General features: G+C 43.3%; 1 protein-coding gene across 7 annotated transcripts in view; it reads left to right on the top strand.

Moving 5' to 3' along the window:
- NBEA (neurobeachin) overlaps positions 1 to 26,008 on the top strand; it is a 1,820,918-nt gene that overhangs the window by 627,094 nt on the left and 1,167,816 nt on the right. For all 7 annotated transcript variants that reach the window (XM_086935110.1, XM_086935108.1, XM_086935109.1 and 4 more), the window contains exons 21-22: positions 5,831 to 6,023; positions 14,641 to 15,663. In XM_086935110.1, coding sequence (XP_086791236.1) covers positions 5,831 to 6,023; positions 14,641 to 15,663 — 1,216 coding nt within the window. The remainder of the gene's footprint in view (positions 1 to 5,830; positions 6,024 to 14,640; positions 15,664 to 26,008) is intronic.

Below are 26,008 nucleotides of genomic sequence, written 5' to 3'. Positions count from 1 at the left end.
TCCTCCCCCACCCGACAAACAATGGGAAAAAATGATTCACACTGTTGGCCAGAAATAGTGTGGCGGTGTCACCCATTCTTTAGCCCATACAAATAAATGTGTTTTCTGCATAAATATCCATTTAATGTGGCACATTTCAGTTTTTTTATGTCGCTTTTGATGTAGTCATCAGGCCTGGACTGGGAACCTAAAGCAGTCGTTGCAATTTTGATGGACCAGTCCCCCCCTGTTGCTTTTGTTACAGGCGGCCAATCGCAGCACCGCTGCTAAACTTGCCCCCAGTAACAAAAACAGCCCCCACCATTGCAAAATCAGCCCCCACCCTTCCAGCCTCCCGTGAACATGCCCGCTACAGCCAGTCCAGCCCTGGTAGTCATACACAGTAAACATGCCTCCAATGCTTTTGCTCCTGTTCCTTATTCTTAAACACAATGTTAATGTTTTGTGATACATTGATGGCCTTGCTCTGACAAAATCTATGACACAGCTATCAGATATCATCTAAAAAAATGGAGACTAGAGACACAATGAGACTGCACCATTGCAACTTGCACCACAGCTTCTCGTGCATTACTAGGGAAGAACCTATATAGTCCAAGGCAAATGTTCACCCTCATCACACCAAATCAGGTTCACCACTGATTCTTTCGGATGTCTCCGTTGCCCTCAGCGTGCTGAACCACAGTATTCTAGTAGCCCTGCTCATGAGCTATGCAGAAGTGAACGGATGAACATCCATCAGGTTTTCATCATTTTTTAGGCTGAGATCAGAGGATTAAGTTAGCATAGACGTTCTAAGCTCTGTCTTTGGTAACTTGCAGTGTCACAGGTTAAGTCCTTGATCCACCTGCCTCCAGGTTTGTTACACATGAATGTGATTCTGGTTCTGCGCCCTACTTGGATTCACAATATAGTCTACCAGTCGTATGTGGATGACATACATTTTCATTTGAGATCTGACCCTTGTAGTACCTTTCCTGGATTACTCGTTGAGACTGAGCTGTCAGCTCCAGTTAAGTGGTGGTGAACCATAAGGCCCAATTCACAAAGATTTTCATAGAAGTAACTGTCACTTACTCTTGTAGTACTTCTGATTTCAATTAGTGGGAAATGGGTGCTCTTGGTTTACTCTTTGAGCTCAGGTATATCCCAGGAGTACTACAATAAGAAGTCACAGCAAAAGCTTTGTGAATTGGACCAGTTATTTTGTGTGTGCTAGAAAGGAAGCATGTTTAAATAGCAGCTGCTAAGGAGTGCACTACCTAAAGTTTCTGGTCAAAAATTATTTGAAACCTCGAGGGTGATGGCACTCATTTGATGAGCTCAGATGTAGACTTTGTTACTAAAACCATTATATTTCACCTTACCTGTCTTGAAAACAATATTAAGGTTGCACCCTTTCCTTTACACGCTAGTCTAGTTAGGTGCGATCGGCCTCAACATGCTAATGTGCCCTACTTAATAATTCCTAAAACACTCTGTCATACTAAGGAAAACACAGATGCTGAGGTGCGCATTGATACAGGGTTTAGAAGAAGACTTCACATTTCACATCCCAGATGTTCACTGCCATGGCTTCCTGTTGAAGCCAATGTATTTTTGTGGTGATGCTCAGAATCTGGTTAATTCATTTGGACTCCTGAAGGTTTGTAGGGGATTAGAATGTGCATCTTTCAGATACAGAGTCTAATGAGTTACTGGAGCTGCATGGAGGGAATAAGCTCAGGTTCTGCATCATATCTGTTTTTGCGTAATTCCTACTTCACAATAGTCTTAGTTTTTAAAACTTCAAAGTTTAGCTCCTTGTTAACTACAAAATAGACTAACTCCTTGTCTGGCATTGGGGATCTTATTTACTCAAGAAAGAAACCTAATGCCTTGGATCTCAATCTCTTTGATCTAAATCTCTCTGCAGACTTTGGTCAGAAGATGGCTGGGTAGGAGGACCGAGGCTTTCGTGTAACTTTTTGGTCAAATTTAATTGCACACCTGTTCTACTCCGCTCGAGGGTTTCACCATCAGATGAATCTGGGAGAGGATGTGGTGGTACGACCAGAGCTGCCGACTTTAGAACTGGGGCGCCAGGTTTGAGTCTCAGCCCTGGCTCTGCTTCCTGTGGTTCTAGGCCAGAGGTCTTCAATCTGTGGGGGCGACCCCCAGGGGGGTCGTGGAGTCCTGGGAAGGGGGTCGCAGATTCTGCCAGAGTGCAGTTCCTGGCGTCGGGCTGATCGAGGGTGCTCAAGGCGGAGGCCGCCTAATTCACACCGAGGTGTGAAAAACATCAAAGCCTCGTTAACAAGTAAAGGTCTTTTAAAGACCTGTGATAGTACTCTGGTGTGCCTTTGTGTGTGTGTCCAAGCTGTTTCAGCCAGGCTGACATACAGGAGCTGGGGTGGAGGGAGGGGGGTGGGGGAGGAGGCTGTAGCCCTTTGAGTTCAATGGACTTAGCTGTGGGTTTATTTTTACTTTTAACGTTTTATATAGCGCTAGTTTAACCCGTAGGTATCAGAGCGCTTTACAAATACACAGTAAACAGCAGAAGGACAGCAGAAGGACATTACAATCATATCATTGGTTCAAGTCCCACGAGCCCTCATACCTGGCGCCTGTGCAGGAGAAATGTGGCTGAGAGTCTGTTCTTCATGGTGAGATGTTTTCACAGCTGGCTAACATTCCCCCCCCCAAGCAGGGAGGCACAGAGATGCCCTCCCACCCTCCCATGAGAGAGGAAGACGAAACAGAGAGATACTGACCCCCCATGAGAGAGGCACAGCCAAGGTGGGTGAATGAATGATGGGTGGATGGATGGATGAAAGGGTGGACGGATGAAGGATGGATGGATGAAAGGGTGGATGGCTGTATGGATGGACGGATGGAAGGATAAAAGGGTGGACGGATGTGTGAAAAGGTGGGTGGATGAATGATGAGTGGATGGATGTGTGAAAAGGTGGGTGGATGGAGGATGGATGGATGAAAGGGTGGATGGATGGATGAAAGGGTAGATGGATGAGGGATGGATGGATGTATGGATGGATAAAAGGTTGCATGGATGAATGATGGATGGATTTGTGAAAAGGTGGATGGATGAGTGATGGGTGAATGGATGGATGTAAGGGTGGATGGATGAAGGATGGATGGAAGGATGGAAGGATGAAAGTGTGGATGGATGGATGAAGGATGGATGTATGGATGGATAAAAGGTTGCATGGATGAATGATGGATGCATGGATGGATGTGTGAAAAGGTGGGGGATGAATGATGGATGGGTGGGTGGATGGATGGATGAAAGGGTGGGTGGATGAAGGATGGATGTATAGATGAAAGGGTGGATGGATATATGGATGGAATAATGAAAGGGTGGATGGATTATTGAAAGGTTGGATGGATGAAGGATGGATGTATGGATGGAAGGATGAAAGGGTGGATTGATGGATGGATGGATGGATGAAGGATGGATGTATGGATGTATGGATGGATAAAAGGTTGCATGGATGAATGATGGATGGATGTGTGAAAAGGTGGGTGGAAGAATGATGGGTGGATGGATGGACGGGTGGATAGGTAAAGGATGGATGTATGGATGTAAGGATTAAAAGGTGGATGGATGAAGGATGTATGGATGGATAAAAGGTTGCATGGATGAATGATGGACGAATGGATGTGTGAAAAGGTGGGGGATGAATGATGGATGGATGGATGGATGAAAGGGTGGATGGATATATGGATGGAATAATGAAAGGGTGGATGGATGAAGGATGGATGTATGGATGAAAGGGTGGATGGATTAAGGATGGATATATGGATGGATGGATGGATAAAAGGTTGCATGGATGAATGATGGATGGATGTGTGAAAAGGTGGGTGGAAGAATGATGGGTGGATGGATGGACGGGTGGATAGGTAAAGGATGGATGTATGGATGGAAGGATGAAAGGGTGGATGGATGATGGATGTATGGATGGATAAAAGGTTGCATGGGTGAATGATGGATGGATGGATGTGTGAAAAGGTGGGGGATGAATGATGGATGGGTGGGTGGATGGATGGATGAAAGGGTGGGTGGATGAAGGATGGATGTATGGATGAAAGGGTGGATGGATATATGGATGGAATAATGAAAGGGAGGATGGATGAAGGATGGATGGATGTATGGATGGAAGGATGAAAGGGTGGATGGATGAAGGATGGATGTATGGGTGGATGGATAAAAGGTTGCATGGATGAATGATGGATGGATGTGTGAAAAGGTGGGTGAAAGAATGATGGATGGATGGACGGGTGGATAGGTAAAGGATGGATGTATGGATGGAAGGATGAAAGGGTGGATGGATGATGGATGTATGGATGGGTAAAAGGTTGCATGGATGAATGATGGCTGGATGGATGTGTGAAAAGGTGGGTGTGTGGATGGACGGGTGGATAGGTAAAGGATGTATGGATGGAAGGATGAAAGGGTGGATGGATGAAGGATGGATGGATGTGTGGAAGTGTGGGTGGATGAATGATGGATGGATGGATGTGATGAGGTCTAACAGGCGCATTTATGGTTGTCGATAGTTGTTTATGATGAGGAGTACCAGTTTCTAGAATCTTTTGTCGGAAGGGGGTCCTTACGCCTAAAAAGGTTTTGCAAGGGGGTCTCGGCATCAAAAAGTTTGAAGACCTCTGTTCTAGGCAAATCACTTGGGGTCAGATGTAGGTTAATTCAATGTAGCGAGTCCTTAATAGCGATTTTTACCGAATCGCTATTAAGGACTCGCTAAATTGAATGTAGATAGGAATTGCTAAAATATTAGCTATTCCTTAAAAATGAATCGCTAATTGAGATTTGTTAATAAGGAATACCTAGCCATTCATTCCTATGGGCTAGGAGGCCCGTAGGAATGAATGGGAAGATATTCCCTATTTGCGAATCGGTATTAAAGAATCGCAAATAAAGGCATGAATGTGTGCCACATGGCACTTTAAAAAAAGCAAAAAAGTGCTTTGTTAAAGGAAATCGCTAATTACCACCAACTTGAAGTTGGTGGTAATTAGCAATTCCTTAAGGCTAAAGTGCTACTTACATTGCATTTAAGGAATCGCAATTTCCAATTCATTAAATGCGAGAGCAAAATAAGGAATCGCAAATTTGTGATTCCTTATTTTGCTAGTAGGATAAAACTCACCTTCATTGCTCTCAGCCAAGTACCGATCGCAAACGCTGAAATTCTGCGAATTTCAGCGTTGGCGGTCAGTATTTGGCCACCTACATCTGGCCCAAAATCTCCCCGTACCTAAAAGATCACAGTAACCTTGTGTCATGTACCTGGTGCTCATGTAAAGCACTCCAATGCTTTCGAGAACCTTCTGGAAAAAAAAAAACACCCTGAACCCTGAGTATGGAATACTGTATATGTGTCCTCCTTCTGGCTTCTTGCTTGTATGAATAGATAGCTGAACCTATTGACTTTGTCAATTTGTTTCTTGTTATACGGCTTTGTAAGCCATTCCTACTTACAGAAGTATCTGAATGGAATATACTAGAATGTCTCTTTTTCATATGTTGCTTGGTGGAAGGCTTGACGAGGTAATGTGTGCATCATTTCACAGAAAGGACAGCATTTATTTTCTATCATGATATTCATGTTCTTGATATTGAGTAGTGCACTCCTATAGAGCGCAAACCCATTTTTCGCTTCTCTAGAGCGTTATGTCTTCGGCATTATAGGATTGTTTGCTTCACACAGGGTTGGGCATAGGGAGTGGATCATCTTCATTTTTTGTGTTTTGTATTTATGAATATCTACCCGACCAAAGGCAAAAGCAATCCTTTTTTGTTGGTTTGCAGGTGTCTACTCCAGTGCTCGGTTTGGCAAGACTGGATGTTTTCCCTTGGCTACATCAACCCTAAAAACTCCGAAGAGCAGAAGATCACCGAGATGGTCTACAACATCTTCCGGATCCTCCTGTACCACGCCATCAAGTACGAGTGGGGCGGCTGGCGCGTCTGGGTGGACACGCTCTCCATCGCCCACTCCAAGGTAGCTATGGGTGTTTGCATAGATCCTACAAGATGGAGTGCAGGGTTGAAGGGATGGGTGCCTGGGATGAGTTATATACTGTGCATTGTCACAACAGAGCCCTGTGTCTATCATTCAATGCCATGTGTTAAATGTTGGATTTCATTGCTAGACCCTGCTGACAAGCTTTGTTTCTGCACAAATGCCTGCATGTATTTCCCACGTGCTTTGCTTTTCCCTCCAGATACATGTTTGCCTGGTTTAGCCGGCGATAAAAGTTAAACACCTGAAGGTTGTAGTAACTGGGCGCCTCCAGTAATCCTAACTAACTCGGCAGGTAATCCGAGCTAGGATTACAGCCACCGTTTGGATCCCGGATCCCTCGTGACTCTTACTGAGGATGGCGGGTACTCGCAGCTGAGTCAACCGGATGTTCGTGTAGGAGTTGAATTCTAAATCCGAAAGCGATGCTTGTGCGGTTAATACGGAAAAATGGACCCAAAGGAAGCATCCATCGATAGCACAATTGCAAAAAAATATATTGTTGCTTAAAGATTCAGTTTTTTCCTTTATGTAGCCAGTTCTTCTATAACGTCAGTCTGAGAAATCGAACTTAGCATTAAGGCAACCGCGTCAAGTTTCTCATAGTTGTGCCCGAATGAAAAAGTATCTATGCAAATGTCAGTCCTTTTTTCTGCCAGGTTCATGGGCAGAGTGGTGCGTACTTTGAGCGCGCACTGTTCGGAAAAGGTATTAAGCACACGCCTGTCAAAATGTGCCCACGATATTTAACATGATTCCACTGTGGAGGGATTAGACTTTTTTTGCCAAATTTTAATGTCGTCAATACTAAAATAATTTACTTGATTGCATTTAAGAGACTATAGTCATAATCGTTTAGCGCCATCTAGTGGAAGGAAAAGCAAGCGACCGTGTGTTACACGCCTCATAAACCTCAGCGTTGTGTAACAGAATTGGCAATAAGAAATGGGTAGAGGCGGTGTTCATCTAGATTCTAATGTTACGGCATTAACTGAGGGGTTTACTGTATTGTCGACACCAGTCTCCCGTAAAGCTCGACTTATGCACTTGTAGTACTACTGTGCAAACAAATGCAATCGCCGATCTTCCTTCCTAAACAGTGGGATTCGTCTATTTCTTAGTGCGAGATGCACGGAATTGCCAACTAAACAACCATCACATAAGGTTGTGATGTGAAAGGCCTCTCTGCCTGCCGTCTTCAACCACCCCATTAGCTAATGCCCTCTTGCCCGGGCAATAAGTGGGGCGGGTCCTGCCGGTGCTTAGCACTCGCGACAGAGAGAAGCTGTGGCGTTGCGGCCAGAGCTGCCTAATATGGAATTGGAGAAGCAGGTGCCAGTTTTGACGTGCCCTGCCATTCTGGGCAGATCCCTTAATCTCCCCACGGCTAAAAGTGACCTAGTGCAATGTAACTGGTTCTCACGTAAAGCGCGCCAATATCTTCCAAGTGTTTGCTATCTAAAACTGCAAAAAATACAAATACAAAAATATTAAATGGAAAATGAAACTGGTCCCTACCAGGCCCTGTATTCACATGTTATTATTTACACCAAGAGCAGTGCTTTTTAATGGCAATATTTGCAATAAACCTTAAGCTAACATAAGTCAGTGAAACGGTGCCTGATAGATTTCACTCGTTTTAATTCATGTTGCATAGTAAATGTGTCCCAATTTCCCGTAAGTCTCCTTTTCCCAGATCTGTTTCCCTACTTTTGTATTTCATGCAATATGTGGATCGTGTATAGCACACAATACAACCGAGTCGCCTGTAGGTTTCGGGGTAAAATCAGGGTGTCGATGATTTAAGCATGTTTAAGAGCTCTGGAGTGAGTGGTGAGTTTCTGATATTGTCTGTCAACCTGTCATGAAGGTGTACTCAGTACATGATCATTCAATCTTTGCCTTCTCTGCTGAGCGTACACATTGATTATCACATACCTGCAAAATGGAACTATGATTTAGGGTGGGGGAGGAGGTATATATCTGTGGAAATATTGACAGTGCCAAAGGAAGCAGTGTGTGTGAAAAAGAGGGAAGGGTTTGCAGGAGATGAAATTAAGTACTTCTAGAAGGAACAAATGAAAAGACGGATGGAGAGCAACAAGCTAAAGAGTGACGTGGTTGGAGGGAATTCAGAAGGATGTGTGAAGAGCGAGATTATAGAGGAAAGGAATGTGGAGGGATGAATGAGAGTCCTTACTCTTTTATAGGCTACTGAATAAGAATCATTAATAATAAGCAATGGTAAAGACAGTAGGTCAGCCTTGTAAGGTGTACTTATGCATTGTTGTGTGGCGTATCTGTATGATTTAACAGAAAACACGGAAGAAAGAAAGTGGTTTGGACGTGCATTAATAATTTATGCATTCATAAATAACCACCTAAATTCCAAAGTGGTTATGCTGTTTTTATTTCTCCTTATCTTATTTCGTTTAAATACAAACATGGTAGACATTTAATTCATTTTGAAGATAAATATACTACACAATACAATTCAAGACAAAAATAATAGCGACATATTAAACATTTCGCAAAAACATCAAAGACAAACAAATGTTTACAAATGCCACAATAGAAACAAAAGACATCAGACCAGTCCTTATTTGTAGGGCAGTGCGTATGACTATTGTTTTTTAAGTATGAACATGCCATGTACAGCCAGACCACACAATAGTTACAACAGGCTGAACGTCCTGTTTGTTTGCAGTGTTCTTTCATAGGCTAGTATTGGCTACTGCTAGCTGATGGGGGTCGACGCGTTTCAGAACCCTTTTCCATTTTCAGGGTTCTCCTCAGGACCAGGACCTGGTCAAACACAGTTATGATGGAGGATTACTTGTATAACTTGGAGGGCGAAAAATGCCAAATGGAATCCGAGAATTGGGATGATTTTCTCGTATGTGTAGTTTATTTGCGATCGACGGACGATTAATGATCTCTCATCTAAGTGATGCAGCGATTATCCTGACGTGCATACTTGTGGCAATTCGGTCGTCAATAGGATGCCTTACTGAATGTGAAAACTCTGGGGTTGTTTTCTTCCAAGAGTTCATTCGACAAATTTTTCATAGACTGCGGCGGCAGCGTGTATGTGTGCATTCAGTTTTTCTTAATTACGCGGGTTCCGCTCCTTAATCTGCATGTAAATCTCCAGCATTTCTTACTCACCCCATCTTTCCGGCATTACCAGAATGCGGAAGTCTTTTAACAGAAAACACAGCAGAAGCATGGCTTTAAGTGGGCAGGGTCCTGCCGGTGCTCGGCACCAGCAGTTCTTTAAAGCAGGTGCTGAGACGTGCCTCTATCGGGCTCTCCATTTATTACATCTGAGTGGAAAATAAATGTTAACCCTGCAGCAGTATCACTGCTCAAAGCCTTTGGTGTAACTTCAAAGAGACTTGTTTTAGTTATTTCAGCCGTATCATTTTAGAACTGAAGCATTTTCAATATTATATACAACAAAGCCATAGTTGTTGCCTATTTATTGTATGCAACTAACAACCATTGACAAAGCCAATAGTCCTGACTTGTTGTCGGTATGTTATTTGTTGTATCCTATATCTGGATGCAATGACAGAAACAGCAAAATACCCGTTGGGCAGCAAACTATGCTAAGCACAGATTTTTATCTTATGTGTTTTTAAGCCATGCCCTTAATGCATTGGCCACGCCCGTTTGAGAGACCTTCCACTTTTTTCATCCCACTTAAAGCCTTGAGCTGAAGGCATGGGCACATAAATCCAATTCACTTGTTTTAGGCCATGCCAATAATTACATAGGCCGTCTCTTTCAAAGGGTTTCTATTCTGCTTTATTGGCCATGCCCCTTTGGGAACCCTTCTCCGCTCAAACCATCTTCGTTAGATGCATGTCCCCGGAAGTAGACTGGATGAAAAGAAACACCTAAAACTCAACTTTGATAAAAGAGAGGTGTTCCTCTTTGGCAAAGACACCACTCTGGTTACTGGGTTGGTGACCCACCAATGTTGGTCCGACTCATCACACATCCACCATGGCCAGGAACCTGGTTATCAGGATCAACAGCAGTATATCCATGGTGAATCAGGTAAAAAACTGTCACTTCTACCTGCTTCCACACTCTCAACCTATTCAGAAAAAAATCTTCAAATAGATCACTCTGGGCACCAGCAGAACCTTTAGGCAAGCCCTCGTCAGCAGCAAGCTCGACTACAGGAACTCACTCTACATTGGCATCATTGCTCAACTCGCCAAACGGTGGCTCCAAGTTGTATAGAACGTAACCACACAGGACTTACACTCCAACTCCCACACCTCCATATACATCCTAATACCTCAAAGGCCTCCACTGGCTTCCAATCTGCAAATGCTCCATTTTAAAACTGCTCACACACACACCCACAAAGCACTACAAAACAAAAACCCAGTGTACCTTATCAGCCACATTCTTTGCCACACCCTGTCAAGAAACCTCCATTCGGCCAGCCTGCTTCTTGTCCACGTCATATGCTTCTGCTGGGCCACAGGTTGAGCATTCTACTACCTGTCCCAAAGTCTGGAACACACTCCCCTATGACAACAGTGCTGCCTGCTCCATCCTTGAATTCTGTAAGAAACTTGAGCCCAGATGTAGGTATCCAAAAACTGGTCGGTAATGGTCGAAAATACCGATTTTCGGCCGTTACCAACTGGTATTTGGATACTGAGATGTAGGGGCATAAGAAAATGCAGATTCGGTAATTTTGCCGAATCGGTAATTTTGCCGGATCGGTAATTTACCGAATTGGTAAATTTACCGAATTGGTAAATTACCGATTCTGTAAAATTACCGAATATGCATTTTAAGATGTAGGCGGCACTGTAAACAGTGCCACAGCGCTTTAAGGATTCGTTATTTACCACAACTATTAGTTGGTGGTAAATAACGAATACCTGTGTATATGCAAATCTGTGCATGTACACCTGTGCCATGTGGCACACAAGCCCTAATCAGGGGTGCAACATGGTGTCAAAGTGACAACCTGCCACCCTTGAATTTTTCGGTATTTACAGAATCGATAATTACATTCATTCCTATGGGTCTACAGGCCCATAGGAATCAATGGCAAATACCGAATCGGTAAATACCGAATCCTACCGATTCTGTATTTTCTACAGAATTTTTTACCTACATTGGATTTACCGATTCATAAATACCGAATCAGTAAAATTCGGTATTTACGAATCGGTAAATCCAAATTACCTACATCTAGCCTTTAAAAACTTGCTCTTCTGATGGGCCCCAGACAGGCCAGTTCACTTCCTTCAAAGGTGCCAGAATATCCTTCCTGGTGATATGTACGCCCTACAAATATAAATAGCCCAACACCACTACAGCTGGTTGAAATAGCACGATTTGGTATAAGTGGCATGCTTTATGGTTCAAATGTACTTCTTGTTTAGAACGCTTGCAAAGTAAAACATGTTCTTGGCTTCCACCTACCAGGATCAGAAATTCAAATACCTACCCCTTCCCACCCCCACCTTCCACCACCCGGCACCAGAGCAGCTTAAAACCATGAGTAGTGTGTGCTAGCTAACATCGTATTTGTGGTATTCTCAGGTCTAGCCTGAGACACAATCTAAATGGACTCTCCTCAGTGATACCAGGGGCAAGTAGGTTTTCTCATTTGGAAGAAAGGAATTGTGATAAAGTAGTCCATTGTGTATCAAATAGCTTTAATGTTCTTGTAAGGGAGTTGGAAATTGTCTCCATCTATGGTATGTGGCATAGGTGGGGTATCCAGCCTCTCTGGTGAGCCTGTATTTCCTTAACGATGTATTTATGGTTTGTTTTAGCTGCACAGAGCACTAGCAAAATCATTTTGCAATTCTGGAGTGCAATGGTTAGGCTTGCAGGTTAGCTACACCCAGAATTGCCTATTCCGGGAACGCAGAGGGGTTGGACCTTAAAACGCATTCTCTGTAGCATCCGACATGGGTCATTCCCAGAGAAGATGGATCAAGGTACCATACGTGACACAACCTCTGAAGCATTTCAAGGGCCTGCATTTGTCCCAGTCTCATATTTTCAGATGTGAGGTGCCTGTATGAGGCTATTTTATGTAGCGCTTCCTGTATGATAGCTGTTACAAGCTTTGGTATGTATCTACCATTCCCTTTGAGGCAGTTCTCTTTCAAACTTCTTTTCATACCATCTCTGTCCAGGAGCTCTATTAGATGTGTCATCACGTGATAGCACCTTAAAGGTATATTAAAACAGTTTCTTGTTGTCTCCTTGCAGTAGCCCCCGATGTTCATATTTAGTGGTGTGACTCCAGGCCAGAGGCCTAATGGCCCATCACCAAAGCTACGTATAGCAGAATGTTCAGACTCTTGATATAATTGGAAGTGGATGTTCAAGAAAGTCTAGATTTCTGGGCCAGTGAATATGTCTCCAAGTCTTTTGCACCTTTTCTTGTCTCCAGATTTCAAAACTCCAGTCCCTGAGAACAGGGGTGGATGATGGGGTCCTCGAGAGCAGAGTTAGAGGCAAACTAAATACCTACACGTGTAGCTGGTACAATTCCTCAAGATTGTGTGACCTGTGCCAGGAAGGGACTCAGAGCCTAAGATATATATTCAGTATTTGCCCACAGTCTCAAAAGCACACCACCGATATATAACTCTCTTATATTTTAGTTCAGTGTAACAAGTACAGATGAAATGTTAAATTTGATAAGGTCCCCCCCAAATGAATTTGTGTTATAACGTATATACATTTTCTAAATCTTTTCTGAAATTGATTTAAATAACCTATGTATGTGTACAATTGGCATTAGAGTATATTCCAGATATTTTATTCTATACTGTTGATCCCTGCTGGGGTAATAATCAATAAATATTTTAACTTTGATTCAAGGGGGAAGTAGTAAGTGCTTCTTTCTCTGCTAATCTATCCCAAACCACTAGTGTTACCTTTGTGATCGGAGAGAAATACAGCTTTTTGTGCTAGAAAGTAACCACTTGCACTACATTGCATCAAGGGGGCTTTCAACCTCTATAGCTGTTGATACACAGCCCTATCTACTAATATTGTTAGGCAGGGCTTTGCACAAAAGATAAAGTGTTCTTAAGGTAGGCACTAAAGAGGAGAAATATTTTAATTTTTCCTAACTTTTCCCACATTGGTGATGCACTGTACAGCATACATCCAGGGTGTATAAAGTTTCAAACGTTTGCCTAGACATACTACTGTGTACGGGAAGGGTTCTTTTTCCAATAAAAAACCTATGGAACAAATGATGGGTCTTTGTGCCTGTTCAGCAGTGATAATGCGCTGTCCCCAGCATCCGACCTAATTCAGTAACGCTGCTAGCTGATGCATGTGTTTCAGGCAGCCCTGCTTGGAAGTAGGGAGTGGAGCCACAGCCCCATAATACTCAAGTTTTTTTTGCATAAGGGAAAATGAGTAGGGGGGACCTAGCACTGTACTGCATCAGGATTGTCTAATCTCTTAGGTTACCTAAGGAATAGACAATCTTGCTTGGTCCTCACTTACTTTATATTATAACTAGCAGCCCGTCCCGACCTTGTCCGGGAGCAATCAGGCTTCAGGGCCCCCGCCCGCCCCGACATTGTCCGTGGGTCCCCCCGGAGCCTTACCTCATCCGCCGCACCTCCCCGCGCTCCTGAGTTCACCGGTCCGCCGCTCCTCCCCTCTCCTCCCCGCCGCTCCTCTCCGCTCCTCCCAGCCTGTCTGCCGCTCCTCCCCGCCTGTCCGCCGCTCCTCCCCGCGCTCATGTCCGCCACTCCTCCCTGCGCTCATGTCCGCCGCTCCTCCTCGCACTCCTGGACGTCGCTCCTCCCCACGCTCCTGATGTCAGCACGCACGTCGCGGCCGGCGCTACTTCCATGGGACGAACTTTTTTTTTCTCGTAAATTTTTTAAATAAGGTATATTTTTTAATTTATATAGCCTATGTCCATCTGCACACCCTGACAATTTCAACGGTGTATCGGGTGTGTGGATTGGCGCTGTGGTTCCCGAGTTTACCCGCCTCAAAGGTTCAAAGTTCTTCCTTTATAATAGTAGTATAGATTCTATCGATATTGAGCTCCTTGCTGGCTTGATTTATAAAATTGAAAAGGGGATGGGTTGAATGCTTACGTTCATCACAGCCCCTACTCAGAAGAGGCAGGCAATATGCAAATTAGGTTTGGCCCTCAATGAAAAGGAGTTTTCCAGCCCAAACTGCCAGGTCATGTCCTCTCGGGATGGGAACACAAGCAACCTGGGACCTATTTCAGCCTTTTGGTCCTCATCCAGGATGAGCAGCTTGAGTCCAGTGGAACAGTGAGCATGAGGCCTAGGTCTGAGAGTAGCCATTGCACTTGAAGTATCTCATTCAGAAAACATAGAAGTGATAGTTGAAATGCTTGAATTGATCTCAGCCATTGGTAATTACACAGGCCTCATTCCTGGCCATCATTGTTTTACGTTTGTGGACGTTTCACCCATTACTTTCTTGTATTTACCCCTTGCTAGTCTGATGATAAGCACCTTCCATTGTTTCCTTTGTCAATGATGATTATTTCTGTTGTGTAAAGCCATTTATTCCTACTTATGTTTTGTTTTAGGTCACATATGAAGCTCACAAGGAATATCTTGCAAAAATGTATGAAGAATATCAACGACAAGAGGAGGAGAACATCAAGAAGGGAAAGAAAGGGAACGTGAGCACCATCTCGGGCCTCTCGGCTCAGGCGACAGTATCCAAAGGTGGAATAGAAATACGGGAAATTGAGGATCTTTCTCAGAGCCAGAGCCCAGAGAGTGAAACAGATTATCCTGTGAGTACTGACACCAGGGACTTGCTGCTGGCAACGAAGATATCTGATGAGACACTAGTGGGATCGGACAGACCCGCTGGAGGTGTGCGTGTTGAAGTTCACGATTTGTTGGTCGACATTAAAGCCGAGAAGGTGGAAGCCACAGAAGTAAAGCTTGATGACTTGGATTTATCACCGGAGACATTGGTCTCTGGCGAGAATGGAGCTCTTGTAGAAGTTGAATCTCTCCTTGACAATGTGTATAGCGCAGCTGTTGAGAAACTCCAAAATAATGTGCATGGGAGTGTCGGCATCATTAAGGAAAGCGAGGAGAAGGACAACGGACCTCTGATAACATTGGCCGATGAGAAGGATGTGCCTGCTGCAAATAGTACCTCATTCCTTTTTGATAAAATGTCACTTCAGGAGGACAAACTCTTGCCCGAGCTCTCCAGTAATAACCACATTACAATCCCAAATCTGCAGGAGGCACATGTGCACATGGGAGTGAGTGACGATCTTGGGCTGCTCGCTCACATGACGGGCAGTGTGGACATTACTTGTGCCTCAAGTGTGATGGAGGACAAGGAGTTTAAGATCCACACGACATCTGATGGCATGAGCAATGTCACGGATAGGGACATGTCAGCAGCTTCCAAAGTACTAGAGTACGCTGAGATGACTGCTAGGACGCTTGAATCTGAGTCTTCCGGCAGCAAAACCTTGGTAAATATTGATGCCAGCAGTACGATCTCTGACACGGAGAGGTCTGACGATGGGAGAGAATCGGGGAAGGAGATTAAGAAGATCCAAACTACTACTACAACCCAGGTAGGTGTGATTTTGTCACCTGTTTCTGGTTCCACAGTTACTAAGACCCACCTTCCAATGTATGCAACATTGAAACAGTACTGTCACTTGCGCTCCTCTTCAATAGAGAAGTGAAACACCAACAAATTGCAATGAATAATAAAGGATTATGCAGGATAAGATGGCGGTACCCAGTTTCTCTATTCCTTCGAATAGGCTATAAATCGGGTCTCACTAAACTAATGGTACTTGCTATAATTTACAACAAAACATATTTTCCCCCTTTATTTAAGCATATCCACAGACTTTAGCACAGTGTGTTCTTTGTTTTTCAGAATGCCATAAAATTCGAATTCAATTCTCGGTTTTGAAGATTGCAGAAGTTAATTACATTTGATTTAAATGTTCCTCCATACATCTTGACACCCAATGCACATTTTCTGTACTCTGAAAAGTAGAAGTACATTTTTCCCCTAAAACCTAATCATCTTGAGTACATGTAATTTGGATGGAGATGGAATGGCTGCTTTGATCGTTTTGGGCCCTCTTAGTCTTCTGTTAAGACTTGGCGCCCTGCGGATCGAGAGACAAGTCCATGAACCTGGAGCCTCTGTTTCTTTTTAAACCTGCCAACAAGCCCTGCCAGTAACTTATTTACATGAGTTCCCACCATCTTGTCAGTCAGTGGCTCATCAATCATTTCAGCTACCCTTAATGTGAATGTAATGTCATTGGTTTACCTGGTAAAATCATCCGACTTTATAATTTACGCTTTTGCTGATGATACCCATTGGGACTTCTAATAACCTGAATAAATATTGCATGGTGAACAGCACATAGCAGATGACCAGAAATGCTTGGAAATAAACAGCAAATGAAACACTTGTATAACCATTTAATCCATTTATGATTTATTATAAAGCTTCCTTCCACAGCCCCTCCCCCCACTAACACCTTCTTTCATCCTCTCCCACCTTGATGGAGGCTTGGCCTTTCTGACAAGCTCAACTCCACCCCCACAGCCTGTATAGACATCCTCCAGGCAGCGGTTCGTCAATTGGAGCATCACCTTGACTCAAAAATAACCATCACAGAACCTCTTACGTGTATATCAGATCCCTTTGGAAATATACGAAGCAATTCATGCCATCAGACGGAACTGTCGGCATAGAAAATAACTGCAACTGTACCACACACTGCACAAACCTAATGAAGCTTAGAAGGCTGAAGACAGGTTAGGAAAATCTGGTGAAACAAGCCTCATCCTTCTAAGTCCCATCATCTGGAGCAAACTGCTCGTTCAATTCAGACCGGTCCTGCTACACAGATTTCCTTTAGGGGATAACTGAAGATTTTCCTATTGTAAAACAGGCTACTTATGTTATTCATCTCGTACTATCTCTTATCTGTATAGTGCTAGTTAAATAATAGAAGGACTAACTACTGATGTGCCTAAGGTTCCTTGTTTCTTTAATGGTATAAACCTAAAGAGGCTTCCTCCTGCAATCCCGATGATTTTCAATGCATAAAATGGATTATGCACATTTCTGCGGTGGTTGTCCTCCACACTGGACTTTTGCAACAAATATTTGGGCAAAGTCCCTTTCTGATATTCCGGTTCAAAACCGATCAGCAAATATTTCTTGGTCATACTAAGGTTTTAAAAGATGTCTGTGGGACTGGTAACCAGCACCGACCACCACACAACCCTTGTTCTCTGTAAAGCTTTCTGCCACCCCTCAGTGATAAGTTTGCTCTATATAATTATAGCCAAATCATAATCTATACCAAAAACCAATGTGGTGTCTAGTCAGTTGGTTCGCTTTAAGTTTTGAACCCTTGGTCATGTATGTATAAATATTTTATTCAGATCAATGTTCAATATTTTCTAAGCATGAGAAAGCAAAAATCTGTATTATGGGAGGAGCTACGACGGCAAGCAAGATGGCCGCATAGTCTCCCGGCTCAGCTGACCTACGTCCTACGCTCCAACGTCGAGGACCGATTTGTGGCCTAACCCAGTCTGGAAGCCGGGGTCTCGAGTGCTGGCCTAGCCGGGTCCGAGTTGAACAACAGCGGACTGTTGAGGGCGGCAGGGTCCGGTCTCTGAAACTTTCAAAATGTTTGGATTGCTGTGCTACCATCTGCAGCCTGGTTTTGTGTTGGAGGTGAGGAGACGAGTGACGCACGGTGCTGTGTTGCGGGGGTCCCTGACTCGGAGGCCCGGCATTTGCATCGCCGGCGCACCTTGGGTTGGAGTCTCGTCGCGCACTAATGCATGCTGATGGTTGGTCCCTCACGGCTCAGTCCTGCTCCGGCTGATCTTACCCCGGAGAAGGCGCCTCTCCATGGGCATCACTATGCCTGAGGAAATATGGAACTGGGCGGAGCAGGCCCAAAGTGGCCCGTCATTGCGGACGGTACTGGCGGCCCTAGAGGCACTTCAGGCGATTGTGGCAGCTCAGACCTGCGGCCTGTTGTCGGCGGCAGATGGACTTAAAGGTCTGAGACCGAATCCTGACTCGATGCCCGAGACCCGGCAGCCAGCTTGCCTTTTGACCGACGCCCCAGTGGCGCACTTAGACCCGGTGCTGGAAGCTGTGCCTGCCCCTACAGAAGTGGATCTACTCGAACGGGCTGTTATCGGTGACTTAACTACTTTTTTGGAATCCCCGGTTTTGCAGCTGTCGGAACATTCAAATACTGTCCTCATCCTGGAACCTTTTACTTGGTACTGGGAGCTCTTTTGGATTGTGTCCCTCCCCGGTCGGTTTCTCAAGATGGCGGATGTGACAATGCCTGGCTTCGGAGACGGGGAGGGACATTGTTGGTACCAGCGGCTTACTTTTGGATCTACTGTTCTTTTTCCATCTACTGAACCATGTTCCGATCACTTCTGTGTATCTTTTGACATTTTGATGATGGGGCTTTATTCGTCTGAGGGACTCGGCGAATTTGATCGGGGCCAAGGCTGAGACTGTTGTTTGGGTGGTTCATTGTGGTTTTATCGGTAACGGGACTGCTTCATTAGATTAACGGAGTCCGGGCAGGGTTGGCGGTTGGGATGTTTTTCCAGTTTGGACTATTCGGATGTGACAGTTTCGGGGGGACCCCTTTGTTAGGGCGGGGGGGGAGAGACCGGGAGCACGTAGAAATAGCCCTCCTCCATTTCCCCTCTTTGGGTTGGGTTTACTTTCTTTCTGTCTTTCTCTGGGTCTTTCTATATTTCGGGTTCCAGTTCTTGGGCGACAGGCACGCTGCTAGGGGGGTAGGCCGTAGTCCTCTGCAGGGGTGCAGGTTGGGGGATGGGAGTTTTGTTTTTTGTTTTATTTCTATGGCCTTTTTTCTTCTTATCTTTCTTTGCCCCTTTTCTTTTCTTCTTTTCTGGGTCAGTGTAACGGGTTCATTTTTATGGCCATCTGTGCTGTTTCATATGTGCCTCAATTCTCGCGATGTTTCAGTGCTACTGGGCGGGCATTTAGCCGGCGCGAACTGTATTTGTACGCTCGCTTATCCTGAATAGTATGTATTAACGCCGCTGACTTACACGAAGATGATTTAACTGTGGACATATTGCTAATTCGCCCCCCCCCTTTTTTTCGCAACTTGAGATATTGTGTGGCACCTGATCCTTCTATCTTATATTATAAAATGGAACCTTTTTATCCTGTTACCAACTTGATATGTTCTACAACCAGTACGAATTGTGGACGTGGCGAATCTGCTCCTCGGAATGCTGAGTCTGGGTTTTGATTGTTTTATTGTGCTGCAACTGCTTAGCGGCCGGCCCTGGGGGTTGTAGGCCCGTGTTTGTACTTGGTTGAAATGTCAAATAAAGGTTTCCCCCCCCAAAAAAAAAAAAATATCTGTATTATGCCAGAATAAGGTTTTTCTAATATAGGATCATTAACCCTATTATTTGAACCAATAGATCGTATATTAGTGCATTAACCCACAGCTTGGTAGCGTTATAGGTTAAAGGACACCAGATGAGTCATGTTTGGTGTTCAGCATCCAGGCAGGGAGTTAACATTAAGCTGCATTTGGGAAACAGCTGAGCAATTGCCTTCCACTTTGGATCAATTTGTTTCCCAATTTGCTGACATTTATGTTGGCATTGCAATGTTTGTTCCCTTGATGCCTATTTTAAATTCTCTGCCAATGCCGGTCTTCCCTGTTCTGTATCGTGCATAGAGGCAATTTAGACGTGGTAGACGTAAATATGATTAAATTAAAGCAGCAGTAATAAGGTCCATTTATTTTCAAAATGTAATTGACATTGCAAACGCAGTAGCATAGGAGTCCTGCTTCCTTTTCATGATAGGCACTCAATCTGTCTATATACTGGTCCTTATATAGGTTTCCTGTAGATATTTTGGGGGGGAAACAGGGGTGTTCCTTGTTTCTGGCCCCAATATCCTAGATCAAAAGTCTGCTCGGTCACTGACAGCACCTGAAAGGTTGCTGGAGAGAGTTTTTAAATGCCGAAACTTTGATGAATATACGCAGCACAGCTGACATTCTCCCAAAAATAAACCACCCGTAAACAAACGGTGACTAAAAAATGTGGCAGCAAAACCAGTGTGACACAATTCACAAAATCGACCAAGTAGGTCTGTTTGGAAAACTGTTCTGTTTTCAGAAAGAATTCCCAGAGTATTTCTGGGACAGCAGCACACTTATCACACGTGTAACTATTTCTGAATATGGACATAGATCAAGAGTGGGAGGGCCCACCAATCACAACGAAGCATTGCAGCATTGCGATTGGTCAAGAGAGCTAGGCTTCCTGTCCCACGACCAGAGCAGGAGGAAGGAGAAGAGACCCGGTGGCAAGGTAAGTGTTGTAATTTTTTTAATGTTTTTGTTTTTGTTTTTCATTGCACTACCTTACAGTCTGTAGAGAATAGATTTTTGAGCAGTCTCTTAGGTTTACCCAGATCTACTACAAGCCTTATCCCTCACAATGAAGATGGGAAAGGTTTTTTTAGAAGACCTGTTAGGACTGACTCCTATTTTATTAAGGGTCAAAATCTGGGTAAAACCTCGCAAACCATCCCCTGGGTTAGTTATGTAAAAAAACACCCTACAATACATAAGCTTGAGTAATCTTTGGGAAACCACAAAATATATCAGCTCCCACTCTAAGGTGCTGGTCAAGAAAAAAAATACTTTGAATATAAAGAACACCTGAGACTTAGGAAATCACTTGCCATGGTAACAGTCCAATCTTACATTCCACTTTCGACTAGCCAAGGCATGGAGCCCTATCTAATATAGTTCTGAATGCTGCTGGAAGACTTTAAATATTCCGGCATCCCATCTCAGGCCTCTCCACTGACCTGATTTCAAGACCCTGTGTTTAATTTGCCATGTCATTTAGAATACAGGCCACAAGTACTTATGCATTTTAATCAGTCCCGTATTCCTTCTCGCAGCTAACGAAGGTCCAAGCATAATCCCAGTCATTAGGAAAGTCAGATTAGCTCGCTCTTCCCTTAGCTTCCTTGCATTCACTCTCTCGAACAAACTACCGCAGGAGCTGTGTTTATCCCCCTCTGAATCTATCTTTAGAAAAAAACAAGACCTGGCCCTTTACCCAGGCGTTCAGGGCAATCCAGCAGACTAGCGCCTGCACGGCCCATTATGGGGAACATCATGCTGTGTAAAATCCCAAACATACAGATCCTGTCTACCCAAGTCTTATGACACAAGTTAACCCTGCCATATTCTTTTTTTGCATTTAGGTACTTGCTTTCTTTTGATTTTTGCATTATAAATGCAGGATTACAAATATTATTCAGGAAAGAAAGACTATAATAAAATACATTTTTCTTGAGATGACTAAATGTGCAAGTATTACAAAGCTCAGATGTGTCCAATATTCTTTTCTCATGTTTGTGTTTAAATTAGGCACTCACTCCTGACAAGCGGTACTCCTCAATCCCTGTTGAGTCTCTTAGCTTGTCCTTCTACTTCCTATCGTCCAGAAAGAGTTTGCGTGTTAAGCGTGCAGTTCTGCGCAATGCCTGATGCAGAGATTTAGCGCGTTGATATGCATCGTGATTAGGACAGCATGTAGTCTTAGGCGTTCATGGTCTTTGGGCATGCCGATTAAGTCGATGCCATGTTCGAAATGGAGTTAGTAGCAAAGTAATGTTTTAAAAGAAGAAAACAGCATCACTCAGAAGTGTAGTTTAGTGTCTTTCTCTCTGGATGAAGGCACCAGTTGATCAGCCGCCTGCGGGATAGGGACCTATTGTCTTTGAGATGTAACTGGGAGTGTCCCAAGGTAAATGATTCTGACGTTAACTTAAGTGACGTTGTAACTGCATCACTAATTCCAGCCTTCCCAGTCATAGCTCAAACATAGACTACCTGGCCCTGAGACAACCATAAAAACTTGATTCTAATAGATGGAAGAGTGGAGTCTGGGGAGAGGGAGAAGAACGTTGGAGGATGAGAAGAAAGGAATTCTGGAAAATCGAAAGGAAACAACAGCAGTTGTTTCCGCTCCATCCCCAGCTCTGTTCGCCCCTCCGTTCCTTGGCACTAGAAGGCTGCCACCTAGCCGCCAATACAAAAAAGGCTAGCAGGGTTACGTTTGAGAGTATATTCACAGTCGGGAATAACCCACAAATGCTTTGTGAATACCTACAAATTGTGAGGGAAATATTCAATCTTAATAAAGTAAGAACATGTAGGGATGTAAGGAGGCCTTAACGCACATTTATACCACAACAGTGCCAATGGAGCTGGCACGTGCCGGGAAGTTCTTTGTCTCTGCTGGACAGATCTTATGTCAAACGCAAAGTCTAGAAAAATAGCAGCTTAACTTTAATTTGCACATGGACAAGCATCCACAGTATTAATAGTGATGCTTCACTAATTCCTATGGTCATGAACATTGCCACCCTAATTGAATAGACTTCTTTTAATCTCATTGCATTTTAAATGTTTTGTTTTTGTTTGTTTTATCATGGTCGTAATATGCTACGTTCTTTGTAAATGATTTTAGGTAATCATACAATAAAGTATTTCATTTCATTTCATTTCAACTTGTGAGTTTGTGGGTGTTCAAACTTTGCTAGTCAACCAATCACAGCAAAGTTCTGAAATCTGCCCCATCAGCTTTTTCTCACGCAATCCACCATGCTGATGGAATTTACAGACGTAGAAATCCCTTTTAAGTACAAAATCCCACCATGTGAATCAGAAATTAGATTTTGCCCTTAGAGATACATTTATTTACATACCTCCCTTGAATTTAGGTTTGCTCATACCTATGTTAATTGAACCCTGTGGTTATAAAATGAATGGTCAGAACCAAGATGTTTTCCCATCTATTTCTGGTACTATCCCTGCTTTAAACAGACCACATCCCTGAGTGAAAGCCTTCATACCACATGTTACCAGTGGGCCTCGAGTGACCCTAAACCTCATTGGAGTAGTCACACTATGCTGATTCCGATTCCCCCATTTGGTTGGGGATTTGTCGTCAACGTTTGCGGCTCATAGTTTTCACTACAGTTCACTAAGCTTCCTCCAGGAGACATTTCAAGAGAACACTTGTCTGCTTGTTTCCTAATGCCCAATCTCTCTTTCCCAGTGTTTTGCAGTCATTCTGCTTCCTCCTGTTAACTTTTTTAGGAATAACCCGAGGTTTCATTCTTGAAGTTTGTTGTGTTCTCTGTTTGACACACGGTGTTCTTTGTGGTTGATGACTCCTGTTGATTGGATTTTTCGTTTGCATATCCCTTCCAAAATGTTTAAATTCATTGCCTGGTTCTGTATTTGTTTGTATCTAGGGAGCCCAGTTCAAAATTTTCATACTTGAATCTCATCTACAGTTAGACATTTCCACTGATTTATGGACCCTTCTGGCACTTTTTCAGCATATCACCTTGTGGCGTATTATCTTTTTTTGTTTTAATGAGGTTGAGAGTGCCCATTTTTGAAAATGTATTAATGCAGGAATATATATATTTAATGTTGGCATTTTAATAGGATGCAAACTAAAATCAGTTATACCCTTTAGAGGAGTGCCATTGCATTCGTTCATCATTTTATGTGGCTTGTATTGAATGTTAACCAAATTAGGAGAGAATACAATTGTGTTACAAAAATGTTTCTGAATCCAGCAGCGTAACCGGGTTGCAGGTTATACTATTTAAATGTCTGCAGCGTTTGCATTTTGATGGTATTAGTTACACCACTGTGTTTTTGCAAAGGGCTGCTTAGATGTGACCAGCACACTGTATGGTGGTGAGATTGTGTGTACTGTTGGGAGGAGTTCTCAGAAGAGCAGTGGTTACTAAAGGAAAGGAAGATATTTAGTTTTTCCAGTACCATAAGAATGCAGACTTCCCAAGTGTGTAATGTAGAAAAGTCATCATTTTATCAAAGACAATATTATGATTCCTCATAGTAGCCAAAATTAAAGCAGGACCCTGTAAATCCAGGCTGGTGGGAAAGTTTCCCAGACAATAATTGGAGGTTGCTTGATGTGACTGGGTCATAAAGTTGCCCTGGAGGATTGAGTTGTAAAAGTTTGAAACTGGCAAGAAGGATTGTAGTCTCCACAGACAGTTACAGGAGAGATGGAAATCACATTTGAGACATCCCTAACTGTTTTGTTGTTTATAAAGAACTCCATTCCTTCCTGATTTAGGACATGCAACAAGATGTCATTACGCATGTTTGGAAAAAGCATAGGGAATATCGAGGTTCCATGGTTGAAGGACCACATCTGTTTCAGCAGCTATCAGATCTGGTCTACAACTGATGAAGATGGGTGTTGAGCCTGGAAGCAGAAGGGTCCAATGACAGAAGACACCGGGTGATACGTAGGTGTTAAAAATTGGAGCATCCTGTCCCAGTATTCTTTTAGGCGACGAGGATAGCAGTCTCAGGCTAAATTTAGTCGGCCTGGCACATATCCCATCATTATTGAAAAGTGATGTTGGAGCCGACAGTCCCAAAATATTTTGGACAGATCTGAAACTTCCTTTGAGGGCTGGCCCCTAAATGGTTGCTATATCTTACGGTTGAAAATTGCCCTTCCTGACAAAAACAAAACACTGGGCATAGTTTTTGGTGAAAATCTGTATTGTAAAAGAGTCTGCACAAAGTTCTAAATAACTTATGCGCATGGAAGACTACTTTTATGACCATCTGCTGTGAGTGGAGAAGTGGCCACAGTGAGCACCCAACCATGAAATACTTTGAATTCTAATAGAAGAACCAGGCTGAAATAAAAAATTGATCTTCCATTCCAAGCATGTAGATTCTCCAAACACCAATTGACCTCCTCTTTTATCTCTTGATCCAAAGGAATCAAGTATGAAAAATTAAGGCACCTTCTGAAATGGCAAATCTTTAGTTTCTGGAGGGATTTATAATGACGGGAGCCTGGCATCCCTGCTTGATATAGAGTTTGGCAAAAGGCCTCTAACCCTTGCCAGATGGTGATGTAATATGAATCGGGGTTAACTAATGAGATTATTCTTTATGGATAATGGTTACCTTTCACTCCGGAAGTTATATTGAACATATCTCCTGAATGAATCACAACTGCAGGCCAGTGTCGTCATGAAGGACCAAGAGCGCAAGTAATCGACAGGGTGTGCCCATTACAAATAACGAGCACCATACCAAATCTCGATTTCAATGACAGAATAAAAGGCAGCTCAAGGATTCCTAAAGCAAAGCAAAACAACCTACAATTTAAATAACTTTTTTAGAAATATTACGCTGCCATACAATAGAATTATTATAAAAGCTTTAATTTCCATGGAAACCACATCTCCAAAGCAGGCTTAGCAGCTATTTTTCACGAGTTGAGTCCAATTTGCAGGACGATGCCGCAAATGAATGGAACCTTTATATGGCTGCTCGTCATTGTTGCCTCTTTGTGGCTTTTGTAGGTGATATCTCATTGCAGTTCAGTAGACAGTAGATTCTCGATGTGCAGTTGGTATATCTTCGTCATCTCTTATTTTTGTAGGCATCTTTCAAAAATTCTTTTTCCACTGGGGAAGTTTTGTGGAACCCTGTAAATTTCCGAAGTGTCCAGTTACAGCTTCACCTTAATACTACACATTTCTGAGCATTAAGAGAAAATGTTCACTCTAATCAAACCCACTCAATAAGGAAGCTATATGTAAACGTTGCCTTTTTAAGAGGTGTTTTTCGCACAATGGCATATTTTTGCATTTAAGTTTACCTTTTGTGAGATACATTTTTACAAAAGTCATGTTTTACATCCAATATGTGGCGGAAAGTTAATTCTTCACAACCTTCCTAAAGTTGTGATTTTTTTTCAGCAAACTTATCAAAGATTGAAAAAAATAGCAATTTTTCACAT

Source organism: Lissotriton vulgaris, chromosome 8, assembly GCF_964263255.1.
Source record: "Lissotriton vulgaris chromosome 8, aLisVul1.2, whole genome shotgun sequence".
NCBI lineage: Eukaryota > Metazoa > Chordata > Amphibia > Caudata > Salamandridae > Lissotriton > Lissotriton vulgaris.
Note: the sequence above shows the minus strand (reverse complement) of the source record. Positions and strands in the feature narration are given on the sequence as shown.